Consider the following 14,137-nt stretch of genomic DNA (forward strand, 5'->3'; position numbering starts at 1 on the left):
CCAGGAATTGTGTGCATTTAAAAAAAATTTAAGGGCGCCTGGGTGGCTCAGTTGGTTAAGCGACTGCCTTTGGCTCAGGTCATGATCCCGGAGTCCCGGGATCGAGTCCCGCATCGGGCTCCCTGCTCGGCGGGGAGTCTGCTTCTCCCTCTGACCTTCTTCCCTCTCATGCTCTCTGTCTCTCATTCTCTCTCTCTCAAATAAATAAATAAAATCTTAAAAAAAATTAAAAAAATATTGATACAGAATCTCAACACAGAACAATTTATTTAGTGATCCGTTTACACTGAAAAATGTTGGGGGAGGGAGAGTCACAGCAAGAGAATTTCCTTCTGAGCTAACAGAAGAAAACGTTCTCGTTTTTATTTTGCTTAATTTTTCCTTGCCAAAATAGTGCACTTGGCATTTTAGACGTCGCTTGTAATTCACTGGGCAATCTGTCTACACTAACATTTCCATCGTGGTCCTGAGTGGGTAAGAAAAGCCGGTCAGCTGTTGAAGCGTCCACTCTGTCTCCATCGCGATTGCTTTTCTCATTTGTATTATGCTGCTAAATATCTCAATAAATCAATGATGGAGAAAAGTATCTCTCCAAATTAGGGGGAAAATAACATTACAGAACTATTAGCTATAATGAGGTTTGTGCAACTGATTTTCCACGCACTGGGATAATCCCCGGCGCCAGATTCCCATCTCAGTCAACACGTGGGAGGCACGCAAGCCTTTGCATGTTCTACAGGCCGTTCTGGGGATCCGACTCAGGCAGCCCTCAGACCCCAGGTGAGGCTCGCCCCCCGCTGGGAGGCTAGGGGAACCACAGCCTGGCTTCCCATCCCCATTCGGGGAGCTCCTACATCACCCTCCTGGGAAACCCAGGAGGGGCTGGAAGAGAAGAGTCAAAATGTCTTCCAAAGCCGCATCCCTGACTGCCGGATGCCTGGTGCAAAGTCCCCTGCTGGCCCCACAGCTCTGAATGTCCTGGTTGACCTTCAGGCTGGCTGCCTCCTGATGTCTGTGGGAGGGGGGTCCAGGGTGGGGAATGAACCCAAATCACATCTGTGTGTGGGGCCTGCCCCCCACCCTGTCCCCGTTCCTGGATGCTTGACGGTATACCTGCCTGGACTCTCGCTCCCCCCAACAAGGCAAGTGGGTGGGACACCGCTGAGAGAGGAACTTTGCACATGTTCCTAAAGGGATCCCAGTGATCACACACCCCAAATCCCGCCGGCCTCAGGGGAGGCGATGAGAAGCCACATACACAGTCAGCCTCCTCGGCAGTTGGGTGGTTCTTTAAAGAATGTGAGCTCTTTGCTTTGTCTTCACTGCCTTCTCTCTGCCCTAAACACGGGGAAGAGGCTGATAGTAAAGGTCCTTGAAGAAAGAACCCTTTTGGGGCACCTGGGTGGCTCAGTCGGTTAAGCGTCTGCCTTCGGCTCAGGTCATGATCCCGGGGTCCTGGGATCGAGCCCCGCGTCGGGCTCCCTGCTCAGCAGGAAGCCTGCTTCTCTTTCTGCTTGTGTTCCCTCTCTTGCTGTGTCTCTCTCTCCGCCAAATAAATAAATAAAATCTTAAAAAAAAAAAAAAAGAACCATTTTCCCACCTAAACAGGCTTCACGGCCTCAAAGCTGACCCGCCCACAGCCGACAGAACGCGTCAGTTCCCATCTTACAGCCCTTGCCTCTCCCCCGCCCGGCGGTAGGAGGCACATCTGCTCCCAGACCATGTCTTAATAAACCTGGAAACATGAACACCTCTCTTCTGAGTTGAGACGGAGCCTGGCTCAGGCACATCCGCGGGTTGCTCAATTTATCCCTCCAACGCCCGGAACGGAGCTGCGTGCTGCAGGTACTCAGACAGACGCCAGGCCAACACAAAAGTTTGATTTCACGGACAATTAAACGGGGTCTCCATGCTGAATGAAACTGTCACTCACAGGTCCCAGATTTCTGGTTCCACTAACTCACGCACCCAACGACGTGACTGTCAGCTTGCAGCTCGGAGCGAATGGAGGCCTGTCAGCTGATTGTTCCTTAAACACTGCCTTTTCTCTTTGCGGCAGTGGTCAGTCTCAGTCCGAAATCTAACTGAAGTACGTGGGGCTCAAACACGAGGCTAACGACCTTTGAGGAAAAAAAAAAAATCACCTTTTATCTGATCTGGCTGAAGGCAGGAGACAGATGAGGTGAAGGTTTAGAAGCAAAGGATGTGCACGCCCCGAAGGGGGCGGGCGCGGGCCAGTGTGAGGAGGGTCGCCAGGCCCGGGAGGGTCGGACCTGCAGCAGTGGCCTGCCTGCCGCATCTGCCAACTTGGGGATTTCCATGGATTTTAAACCTTTGGAAAAAGGCTGATTTTCTTCTTTGTTCAACCGAAAAGTCCCAGGGCCAAAGACCAAAAATGAACAAAATGAGCGGGGAGGGAGCTGGGAGACGCGGATGCGGGTTGGGGGGGCTCGCGATCAGGGCCGGGGACCCGGGCCCTGTCCTCCTGCTGACCAGCTCTCAGCTCTGGGCTAACGACACTGTTTGTGAAAGAGGCCGCCTGCACCGGTACGTCCTAAATATGAATTTCATGGCTGCTTCAGAGAGGAAAATACATTTATACTTCCTTTATGCCATTCCAGTCTATTGTGTAAATATGTAAATTCAGTTTCATGATCTACACAATAAAATGCCTTGGGACAATTTGTGTAAATAAATCATCTGCATAAGCCCACTGCATAGTTTCCAAGGCCTTCCAGGGAACTTGGCGACAGTGACTTGGAGGAAATGTACGCACAACCAGAGACGTGCATCTTTGGCGAGGCTGCCCTTGGGTCCGCGCCCACTGACCGTCCTTCCCAGGAATAAAGAGTCTGTGTTCCAGCCCAAGATGCTAATCTTATAGCTGCTGCTGGGTTGTCTGCACGTTAGGGCAGCAATGGGGCAATCCCGCAGAATTTGCAAGGGGTTACGGTGAGGATGCAGAAGAGGAAGGGGTTGCATTGCCACCTGCCCCAGCCCACTGGCCACCTCGTGGCACCAGCCACCAAGCTGACGAGCTGCCTGCCTCCCGGGTGCAAGATGGAGATTTGTCTGGGTGGGAAGATGGCAGGCCGAGCAGACTCAGGGGGGACCCGGGGGCCACCTAGTGCAAAGTGGCTCAGGCTCCCCAGACACCCTGTGGCGAGGTACCCGCAGCTGTCAGATGGACTCCATCAAAAATAGGGCCTCCTCATGAAAACCTGGGCCCACCTCCCAGACCCTCGCTCCCTTCAAAAACCATTCGCCTGCCTGGAGAAAGTCTTGCCAGAGAGCTTCGGTGGAGAAAATAAGATAGAGCGTTTAATGTTTTGTGTAATGAGGCCTGTAATAGATGACAGCTGAGATCCAAAGCCCTAAGGCACCAGCAAGGTGTTTAAATATTGACAATCCATAAAAGCATTTCATTTGCCTCTGAGTTGCTGCTGGCCTGCATCACGGGAGGGAGGAGGCACCCTTCCGCGGGGAGATGGCGAGCCCCGCGGCCGCTCTGGTTCAGTCCACGGTCTGAAAGGGGACCACGGTCTCAGAACAGAGCGGAGGCAAATCTTCATCGCTCATAGAATAAGACAGCGTCTGGCAGGTCAGCATCCTGTCACGTCTTAGTCCCCGGGGGCCGGTTTCCTCTTCATGGCACCAACCGGCGGAGCCCGGGGTCCTGCTGATCTCAGGAGGCATCCGGCCGGCCGAGACGCTCGGGGCGTGGGGCTCGGGGTGAGACCTAGGCCGGCGTCTCAGGTAGCTCGTCTTCACACTGCCGTCCGGACTCCCCAAAGCTGCCCTTCTTCCAACAGGACACCCGCTTCCTTCCTTACGGTGGATGGATGCGCTTTTGATGACCCAATGAGAAGCCCGAGAATCAATACTTTCTCTTTGCTCAGAAAGTGCCAGAATGTGCTCTCCACTGCTAGGATTCCGAGCCCACGCACCCGTGTGTGGCCGCTGACGTGGTCCATTCCCCATGGCTGATCTCTGACACGAAGACGCTCCTTCCAAAGGTGCACTGTTGCACTTGACCGATCAGGACGCCATCCGTGTGATACATGTATATATATATTTTTAAAATCTTAAGCTGAGCTTTTGATTTTGAGGTAATTATAAATGGAACCACATGCAGTTATGGGAAATGATGCAGAGAGAAACCGAGTGTCCTTTATCTGGTGTCCGCCAACGGGATCATCTTGCATAACAGTAGCAGAGCACGGCCGCCGGGAGGTGACGCTGACACGGAGCGTTCCCGTCACCCCAGGGACCCCACTGTGGTCCTCACAGCCACGCATCCGGGGGGGTGGGGTGGGTCTTAACACTCGTTGGGGAGCAAGGACTCGGCAGAAGGAGAGGAGTTGGCAGGGGTCCTCTGTGTGTGCGTGTCCTCTAGTGCAAGGTCTCTTACCTTTCCTTGGGGCTGCAGCCCCCTTTGGCAATCTGCTGACTCGAAGGAACACCTTCTCGGGATGGCTTTAGATGCATGAAACGTGAGGGGAAGCCAGTTCTGCTGCTAAAGCCTGCAGGTATGTAGAGGTGACCGGAGATTCCCGGCAGCCCCGTCTCCCAGGTCTGAGGACCGTGTGGGTCACACGTGGCTTTCGTTGGGTGACGTGTTAGCCTACATGGTTCTCTGGAAGACGGGGTGCACAGGCTTGGGTTTCAGGAAGCACCGCGATGCCAGGGCCATGCTGGGTGACAAGGCCCACGCAGCGTTCGGATGACAAGGGCAGCGCTGTTGGGAGGCCCCGCGCTGCCGGGATGGATGGGAAGCAGAGTGATTTCTGTTGCTTCCAACTCCACAGGCTCTGCAGCTACGAAAGTGGTCTCTTACCTACCGTGGAGGGTTGAATTGTGTCCCCTCAAAATTCACGCATTCGAGGTCTGATCCGCCATGTTGCAGCGTGTGACCTTATTTGGAAATAGGGTCTTTGTGGATGTAATTAGTCAAGACGAGGTCTTGGGGGGAGGCCCTAACCCAGTATGACTGGTGTCCTCATAAAAAGGAGGCATTTGGGCACAGGGAGAAGGCAGGGATGGGGGTGACGCCTGCACAAGCCAAGGAATGTCCAAGATTGAGGGCAAACCACTCGGGAGAGAGGGAGAGAGGCCCGCACAGACCCTCCCTCACAGCCTCAGAGGACCCACCCTGCCACGCCCTGCCCTTGGACGCCCAGCCTCCGGGCGGAGACAGGACACGCACGTGGGTGAAGCTGCCCAGTGTGGGGTCCATGGTTATGGCAGTCAGAGTAAACAAACACACCTGTGTTTATGAGGGAAGGAAATGCTGAATTTCAGTTAGGGGTCAGTGATATCCAGGGATTGCCCAGATTCTCTCAGGAGCCCCTTGCTGGGCCTGAAAGCTCACAAAACAAGCTTTGCAACGAATGCTCTCCCTAGATTTGGGGAGAAAAGCGTCGAGTTGCTTCCTTGGGGTCAGTGCGGCCTCCGTGGCCCTCAGCTGAGCCCAGACCTCACTGGGCCCATATTCGACGCTCCTGCAGTCTCGGAAAGTGCCGGGGAATCGGATGTCTTCAGCAGAGAGCCTGCTGTGTGCTCTCGGGGCTGCCTGCTTTCAGAGGGACGGGGCGGGGGCCCAGTGGCCACAGAAGGCCCGTACTGATTTGAGAGCCCCGCTTCCAGAACAGACTGAGTGCCTTGCTCAACACAAGCTCCTAGGACCCCTCGGGCTGACACGCTGAACGTGCTAATGCTTGAGCCAAAGAATTTTTCATATCACCTTTAATGGATGCTGTTTTGTCTCAGGCACCAGATTGTCTACTTAGGAGTCACTAGGAGGTGCCTGTAACTAGTAATTTCTCAAAAGCAGTTTGGTGAGCAGTTTGTCTGACACAGTGACGAATATGACACCGCAGACCTTCCTCTCGGCCCAACGGCTCTTGAACTATTCAACTACAGTGATGCCTAGCGCCTTGGGCAGGCTCTGGTGGCGGGCTTTCTGCAGGCAGCCCCGGCACACCGTGGATTTTCATGCTCAGATAGTCACGATTAAATGTGCCACCCTCTGGGGGGCCTGAGTGGCTCAGACGGTTAAGCGTCTGCCTTCGGCTCGGGTCGTGATCCCAGGGTCCTGGGATCGAGCCCCACATCAGGCTCCCTGCTCCGCGGGAAGCCTGCTTCTCCCTCTCCCTCTGCCTGCTGCTTCCCCTGCTTGTACACACACACTCTCTCTCTCTCTCTCTCTGTCAAAAATAAATAAAATCTTTAAAATAAATAAATAAATAAAAAATAAACGTGCCACCCTCAGAAGGTCACGATGGACATGCTCAGTGTTCTCTGCATTTCGTGACACCCCCTAGCGCCCAGGAGTCATAGCCGGCTCAGTGCAGCAGAAATAGATTTTCTAATAACGCCCATGCTTAGTTATTACCGTTGAATGGGAGGAAGGGAGTGAAAACCCTCTTAGGGCAGACAGGGTAGGCAATGGACCTCAGACCTCATTTTCAGGAGCCTAAAGATGAGATGATGTGTGGGCCTCACTGTGAACAAGAATCTTCTTCGTGATCAGAAAGGAGCACGACTCTGGCTGCAAAGATGAAGAGCCCGAGACGAGCCTCTAGAAACACTCTTGGATCCTACTGCTGAGTGGGAAGTGTCTGCAAGTGTCCCTAAGTTTGCACGTACTTGTTTCTGAGGATGACAATGACCACACCCCTAGGGATGTGTACTGCGGTGAAACATGGAGAATCTATGCCCGCAAGGTGACGGAGGAGAGGGAGAGGGAGAGACGCACCTAACGTTTCATCGAATTGCCCTCATCTCTGTACTGTTAGGGAAAGCCTGAGAGGAGGCCGACGGCTCTGACTCTCAGACTCTCGGCTTGGCAGGTGCCGCAGCCCCGCCCCTTACCTGAGGGCCTGGCCTCGATGACGTAGCCGGTGGTGGGCGTCCTGCCCGCGTTTCCCTCGATCCACTGCAGGGTCAGTTCAGAGGCGGACTTGGTGACCAAGACATCTCTGGGGGACCCCGGGGAGCCTGTGGGATAAAAAAGACAGGGGCAGGTAGAGACTGGCACTTGGGGGGCTCCTCATCCCACAGGTGGCCTTGGTCTACTCCTCCAGGCAGGTGGCTTAGCCTTGCCCGGTCACACTCCGCTCATCCCAGACGTGGGGAGGCTACACTGGCCTCACGGGTTGGCCGGACGTGAACAGAGATGAGCCAGGCAACTGGCCTAGGACTGCACCTGGCATGCATTGGGCTCTCTGGGAACCTGGAATCTGCCACTCTCACCTTGCTAAGGATTTTTAAAAAATGCCAAAATAGTTTAAGTGGGAAGCCACAGGGCTCCTTGGCATGATGTGAGCACTTCAAAATTTCTTGTGTACCTTACTTCAAAAAATGCACTTGTTTGGGGGGGAGCCTGGGTAGCACAATTGTTGGGCGTCCAACTCTTGTTTTTGGCTCAGGTCATGATCTCAGAGTCGTGAGGTCGAGCCCTGAGTCGGGCTCCACGCTCAGCGGTGAGTCTGCTTGGGTCTCTCTCTCGCTCTCCCTCTGCCCCCCACAAAGATAAATAAATGAACCTTTAAAAAACTCACTTGTTTTCTCCTAAGCTTTTCCAGAAAACAGCCCCAAACGTTACATGTTTAACACCTAAGAATTTGCTCATCTCTGTTTAATGAGTCCGTCCGGAGAAGTTGGTGCTAGCATGTGCTTTTGAAGACACCCAGGCTGCCAAAAGGCTTCTGCGTTTCTGCCTGCTCTGGGTGGGCCACAGCCGCTTGGCCCACGGCGGGCACGGGCCCCTGACAGGCATGGCACCGGGTGCGGGGCCCTTGCTGGAGCTCCACTTACCCTCGGCTGGCCCGGCCGTGACATTGGCTTGCAGCTCGGGCCCGTAGGCAATGGTCCGCGCCTGCACGCGGAAGAAGTAGGTGACTCCCTTGGTGAGATCGCGCACCTTCAGCCAGCGCTGCCCATTCCCCTTCACGTCCACCGTCACCACCTTGCTCACCCCTGCAACCACCAAGAGCAAAGGTCGGGAGGGGGCTGGGGTCAGAAGAGCCATGGCACGGCCTACTTCGCCGTGACAACAGGGACGGAGTCCCTGGCTCTCTAAGGAAGTATTTCTTACGATTGGGAGGAGTTTAAGTGGTGGTAATAGGCAATTTTCAACACAGATAAATGTAATGAGTGTTCGAGTCTGATACGTAGTGCTGGCAAAGGGATGAGCCAGCCTCACGGTGCTACACCGGGAGGAGGCCCACGCGTCCTGCCTCATGAGGGTAGGGCCCCCTGTCCTCCCGCGCCCGGGTCAGGCCCCCCTCCCGCAGGCTCTGAGCTGCACCAGGCTCTGTGTCGCTTGCGTAGGTGACCTGGAGCTTCCCGACTCCAGAGAATAGAACATGGAAGAAGATGCAGGAGATTTCGTTTCAGCTACAAGATGGGCTTCCCCCTCGAGGGGGGTCTCCAGCCCGACTGGGTTGGCCAACCTGTGCCCCAAAGGCCCCCAAGCCACTCATGAGAACTTGATCCTTGGACTCTGAAGCAGGACGAAGACCGACCGCCACTGCAAATATCGATGCCCCGATTCGGAGAACTATGACGACAGACAGACAACAGTTCGCTTACATAAATGAAGTGAACGTGTGGTTGGTTGTATTACATGGAACGAGAAAACTGAGATTTAACATTTGGGGGGGAAGACGCATAGTGAAAATTATACAAATGCAGCATTTTCCAGGATGGAAATGGGGCTCTCTGGTTAAATAAGTTTGAAGATGATGTGCCCTCAGCTCGCATGGCTCAAGAAAGGGGTTTCAGGATGACAGTTTGCATGCACAAAGACCATCATCAGCAAACGGATGGGGTCTTCTTCAATATAAATTTATTCTGGATAGCAACCCTCTTTTTTTTAATTAAAAAATGCCTTCCTCTTCCCCAGAGCAGAAACAAACCCATGTACAGATTTTGTGAATTCCATCCCACTAGGAGGTAGAGCTAGTCTGACCTCCCCTGCATCTCAACCATGTCAGAATCTTATTTATTTAGTCAATTTTTAAACCGTGCCCTGCACTACAAAGCCCTGGGGTGGAATCACATAAAACACTACTGTTTAAGACATTTTAAAACACATAAAAGTAAAATCCGTGGCCCCAGAATGTGGCTCAGGCTCCGCGTGGCTTGGTTCTCCCCACCGTGACCAGGGGACTGGCCCGGGGAGGTAAGGGATGAGCCAGGCCGGTCTTCTCGATGGAGTGACCCTGGGGCCTGCTGGCAGGGGGAGGGTGCCGGGGTCTCTGCTCCTCCGGCCCCGGCCGATGAGCGGCTGGCCAGTCCGGAGTCTGCCCGCGTATAGCCCAGGCACTGCCCAGGGCTAGTAATCACTACCGGGCGACATCACCGTCTTACAGCTTCTCCCCAGCTTGACCACACACACGTGTATAAACACACATGTCATGTCTTTGGCAATCCTCCCAAGAGGGCCGGCCGGCATTTCTGCAGAGTTCATATGATGCTAGCCCCCCCAGGAAACATGCCTGATGTTTTCACTGCATTTGTAACTCCATCTCTGGGAAACGTAGAGGTTCTCTGAGGCATCAGGAAGAACCGGAAATCGTTCAGAGACCCACTTGCTACATTCATGATTCCCTGTTGGAAATCTGGATCCAACGTGAAGGGGGCAGGGGTCGGGTTTCTCTAAGAGACCCCCACCCTAGAGGTCTGCACACTGAGCAGGCTGGCTGGCCGCTGCCCTAGGGGAGGGGACACAACGAAGGCTTCTTGGAGCCACAAGAGGAGCCCCCCCCCCATCCTGCCTGCCCCTGGGAGAGACAGATCTGGGTGTGGACGTGGGAGAGTGAGGGCTGGACGAGCCCACTGGAAATGCTGGGCAATCGCACCTCAGCAAGGACGGGACGCTGTGCTGTGTGTGTCCCCATCACTGCCTTCTGTTCAGCCCCTATGGCCTCATCCCTGAGTGTCTGGTCCCTTTCACCGTATAACAGCACACACTGTCCTATGTGCACCTGAAAGTTCCCCTCACCAGCCCCAGGTCAAAACGCCCCAAAGCGCCTACGTGCAGAGAAAGGCCACGGCAAGTCTCTCCTGCTCTGAGTTTCTGCCCTTTCCTGGCCTGTGTTCTCTTTGGGGCTGGAAAGGGTCAGAACTAGTGTCCTCTGTCTGGCTAAGCCAGGGGCTCTGGCAGATGCTGTCAGACCAGGCAGGCACATGGTGGGATCCTGCAAAGTGATACTGATGTTAGAGGTGAGCAGGGACACCCCCCAGAAGGTCACAGGGTCGACCAGGGAGGCACCAAGGAACAGGGCTGGTGAGTCTGCTCCTCGGGAAGAGGCTGTTTGAGGGTGGCCAGGGAAGCGGGAGGATGTGGGAAGGACATGGGGGACCCGTGGCCGGCCTCACCCCCGGCTGGAGCGGGGACAGTGCTGTTTCGGGATGAGGTCTGCCATTGAAACGAAGGACGCTTTGACTCGTGGAGAGCCTGGAGCTCAGCGGCAGCTTCAATGTTTCCCGTCACCAGCCCCAGGCCTGGATCAGCCACGTGACGGATGAGCAGGAATCAGTGAGTCTGGGATGTGCCCGAGCCACCGACATGGTCCAAGTTTGGGGGTCTGGACGGTTTGCTCTTAAGCGGCAGGGGACCTTGAGGAAGCTGTGTGCCCCGAGAGTCTGGAGAAATGCATAAGGTGCTGAGCAAAAGAACTTTCTCCTGCCCTGATTTCAAAGCGTATCATGCTCACTGCCGAAGCCAGGAAGATCCAGGTGGGCAGAACCAGCCCTCCCGACAGACAGAAGAGATGATGCCGGTGACGGGCAAGAGGCAAAATGGTGTCACCGAGTGACTCCACCTGTTGTCACTCCAGGGAGAATGGGAAGAACAGGTGGCTATGAAACACTTCAGTGACCGCTCCGCACGCTTCTCTCTGTGGCGTTCCCAGTGTGTTTACTTGCAGAAGTGCTCCTGATGTTTTCCCATCGTGGTGGCTCTCGAACCAGCCTGCCCGGGTTCAAACCCCACGCGCGTCCGCATTCCCCACCTGCAGCCCTGGGTGGCTGTCTCAAGGGCTTGAAGCCCGATTTCTTGTGAGATGTGAGTAAAAGCAGCCCCCACACCGCGCAGCCTGTGAGGACGCGGACGAGCGTGTGTAGGTGCTTCGCACGGACCTGGTCTGTAGGGGGCTGTGTCATCCCACCTATGATCGCGGGCATGCACGTGGGGCCGTGTTTACAGGGAGCATCGAGGAAGCCACGTGTCAGCTGTGCACGAGGCACCGGAGTGTCTCACTGTGAATGATGCCAGGGTTGCCGTGGTCATGGGACCACACCCCCGACCGCATCAGGGAAACCACATGCAGGATCACGCCCCTGGAAGGTGAGGCGAGGCCGTGGGGACAGACGCCCGGTGAGCCAGCAGGACTCCGGGACGTTGGGACCACGGAGCATGGGGGATGGAGAAGCAGGGCCTGCCGTGGCCCGCCACCAGTCAGGGACGATGGCCATGGTCTTGCTTTGACAGCAAGTGCTTTTACAAGACCAGGAGAGCTGGCCTGGGCGCCAGGCCCAGAGGTGCCCGCCACAGAGTTTCTAGAGATTCTACAAACGCTTTCCTGCACTGAAGACTCGCTGTCTCGATGAGGAAGGACTCCAAGGTCGCTCAGGACTGTGAATCCTGGCAATCCTTTCTCTGTGTGTGGCTAACAGCGTCTGCAGCGTGGGCTCCCAGAACCCGTGTGTGTGTGCATGTGTGTGCACGCCTGGGAGTGTGCGCAGATGGTACCGGGCAGCAGATGGACGGTGCCCAGGGGAGCTCTGAGCTTTGTCCACGTGGAACGAGCATGCACAGACGCCTGGCTCCTCTGGGCCTGTGCTGCAGGGACCCCAACCCCGCCGCGCCCCGGCCCCCTGGTCCCCAGACAGGCACCTGATCCTGAAAAGAACACAGCAGCACCACACAGCCGGTGCCGTGCCCTCCACCATTTCCCGACCTCTGCACCTGCCTGACCTCTGCGGTTATTTGCCAAAGCGTGTCAATGGTCTGAGACCCTTTCTTCCCACACAGTTTTACATCTCTGATTTGGGATTGATGATGCAAACGTATTGGGCCGCGGTTTACTGCAAGCATTTTTTCCTTCCTAGCACTTCATAAAATAACAATGAATCTTACAGTTGATAATGGCATTTTAGATTCGATGACATAAAATCTAGTGCTTAAATTTTCTTCCAATCAACCCCGTTTTACTTGAATGTACTTATTTTAAAAGGAAACTTTTATCACGGCTTTAAATGGAGTGCCAATATTATTTGATGTGTTGGTTATGTTTTTTCGTTCTAGACATTAAATAATCTATAATGTTTACAGTCTGGCTGTGCATCCTACCGGGGGAGCCTGCCCTGGGCTTGTCTCCCTTCTCTGGCACGGTCCTGGGCACACGGTGGGTGAGGAAGAATGTCTGTGGAGCCCTCTGAGAGCACGTCAGCCGTGAGTGGGGAGGAGCGATGGGTAAGCGAGAAATTACCCCTGCGCCAGAGGGATAACCCAGCAGGGGCGGAGCAGTGCCGTCGAGTGGCCCAGCCCCCACGCACTCCCGTCACTGCCCCCTCCCCACGCGGTGTGCAGTCTCCCCGGCAAATGCACGCAGCCCCCGTCCCCACTTCTCACCCCCAGGCCCCCAGCTCCAAGCCCCTTGCCAGGTGCTGCGGCTGCCGCTGGTCTCCCCAGGCCCAAACCTCCATGCCAGGCCGTAACCCCTTCTCCCCAGAAGCTCCTGTATCTTCTCTTCCCATCAATAATTCATCTTCAGGCCTTTGTCACTGTCTCTCAGGCTCCTCTGTGTGTAAACATTTCTTCTGCTCTTCTTGGAGGGTCTGTGCTTCTTCTGACTGATCCTTGGAAGTGTAGAGCTGATCAATAAATCTTTTCATTCCACGGTGTTGGCACTATGTTTGTAGCCAGAGAGGCCCCAGTCTGTGTGAGCCAGACCCTCTCAGGGCCCTTGTGACCCAGCCCTGATGACCCAACCCTGGTGACCCGGCCCTCGTGACCTCCTGGTGACCTGACCCTGGTGACCCGGCCTGCCGCTCTCGAACAACCTCGTCGCCACTCCTCAGGCTTGGCCTCAGGACCCTGAGCCTGACCCCGAGCGGCCCGTGCGCTGCTGAACTTCCCCAGGGCTGGGAGCTCGGCACGCCTGGGTCCTCGAGACACTGGTCACCATCACATCGCGGATTGTTTGCGGGTGTGTTGCTTCTCTCCTTGCTGGAATACAGACTCACGGATTCAGGGAAGCAAGGATCGTGATAAACAGTTCGGTGAAGGTCCCTGCTTCTCCGGATCTATAGACTCCAGCATCTAGAACAGCACTTGGCATGCAGCAGGAGCTTAATAAAGACTCGAGGGAATGAATGCGTGAGGGTGTCACTAGAGAAATCTCTGAGGACGCTGGACGGTCAGCGCCTCTCCTAGGATGCCCACGGAACATGATGGGCCTACGTTCTCCATGTGGTTCTAACAAGTGGTGCCCAGGACATGGCAGAAACAGGAGAGAAATGTCTTGGGTCAAAGGGAGAAAGGTCAAAGAGTGTCCTGTTGCAAGCCAGCCGGGGGAAGGCTGTGTTGGAGCCCAGGGCGCAGACCTTCTGGTGCCGGCTCTGCGATGGCTCACAGGCCTCTTGTGGACTGGGGAGTGGCTTGCGCGCCCCTGTGAGGTTGGCTTTCCCTGCTGCCCCCCTCAGGCCTCACCTTGGACAGGTGCTAAGGGCTCGTAGACCACTCGGTAGCCCTGCAGGATGCCGTTGGCTGCCGTCGGTTCGCCCCACGAGACATTAAGCGTGGTAGAGGTTATTTCTGAGAACGCCAAAAAGCTGGGGGTCCCAGGAGCTGGAGGAACAGAGCGTAATGGGACTTTCAGTCAAGCTCCTTTATAGATCATTTACATACATGTCTATGCCTCCACATAGAATAAAAGTGTTATTAGATGTTATTTTCAACTCAGTAAAAGTCTCCATGCTCTGGGATGAAAGAAGATTTATTGACCGTCTCTGAACTTGCCTGGATCCACCAGAAACCTGGACTCTCTCGAGAAGTGCAGAGAAAATGATGGGGTTTAAACACAAAGGAGCCTGAGAGACGCAGTGACAAAGGCACAAAGATGAA

General features: G+C 55.0%; 1 protein-coding gene across 3 annotated transcripts in view; it reads right to left on the bottom strand.

The window, feature by feature from the left end:
- Positions 1-14,137, bottom strand: part of SDK1 (sidekick cell adhesion molecule 1) — an 893,742-nt gene that overhangs the window by 25,740 nt on the left and 853,865 nt on the right. For all 3 annotated transcript variants that reach the window (XM_073886319.1, XM_073886318.1, XM_073886320.1), the window contains 3 exons: positions 13,724-13,861; positions 7,819-7,980; positions 6,874-6,999 (listed from right to left, as the gene is read on the bottom strand). In XM_073886319.1, the coding sequence (XP_073742420.1) occupies positions 6,874-6,999; positions 7,819-7,980; positions 13,724-13,861 (426 nt within the window). The remainder of the gene's footprint in view (positions 1-6,873; positions 7,000-7,818; positions 7,981-13,723; positions 13,862-14,137) is intronic.

The sequence above is a fragment of the Callorhinus ursinus genome, unplaced genomic scaffold (genome assembly GCF_003265705.2).
Source record: "Callorhinus ursinus isolate GAN/ISIS: 27379988/994484 unplaced genomic scaffold, GSC_fseal_2.0 scaffold70, whole genome shotgun sequence".
Taxonomy (NCBI): Eukaryota; Metazoa; Chordata; class Mammalia; order Carnivora; family Otariidae; genus Callorhinus; species Callorhinus ursinus.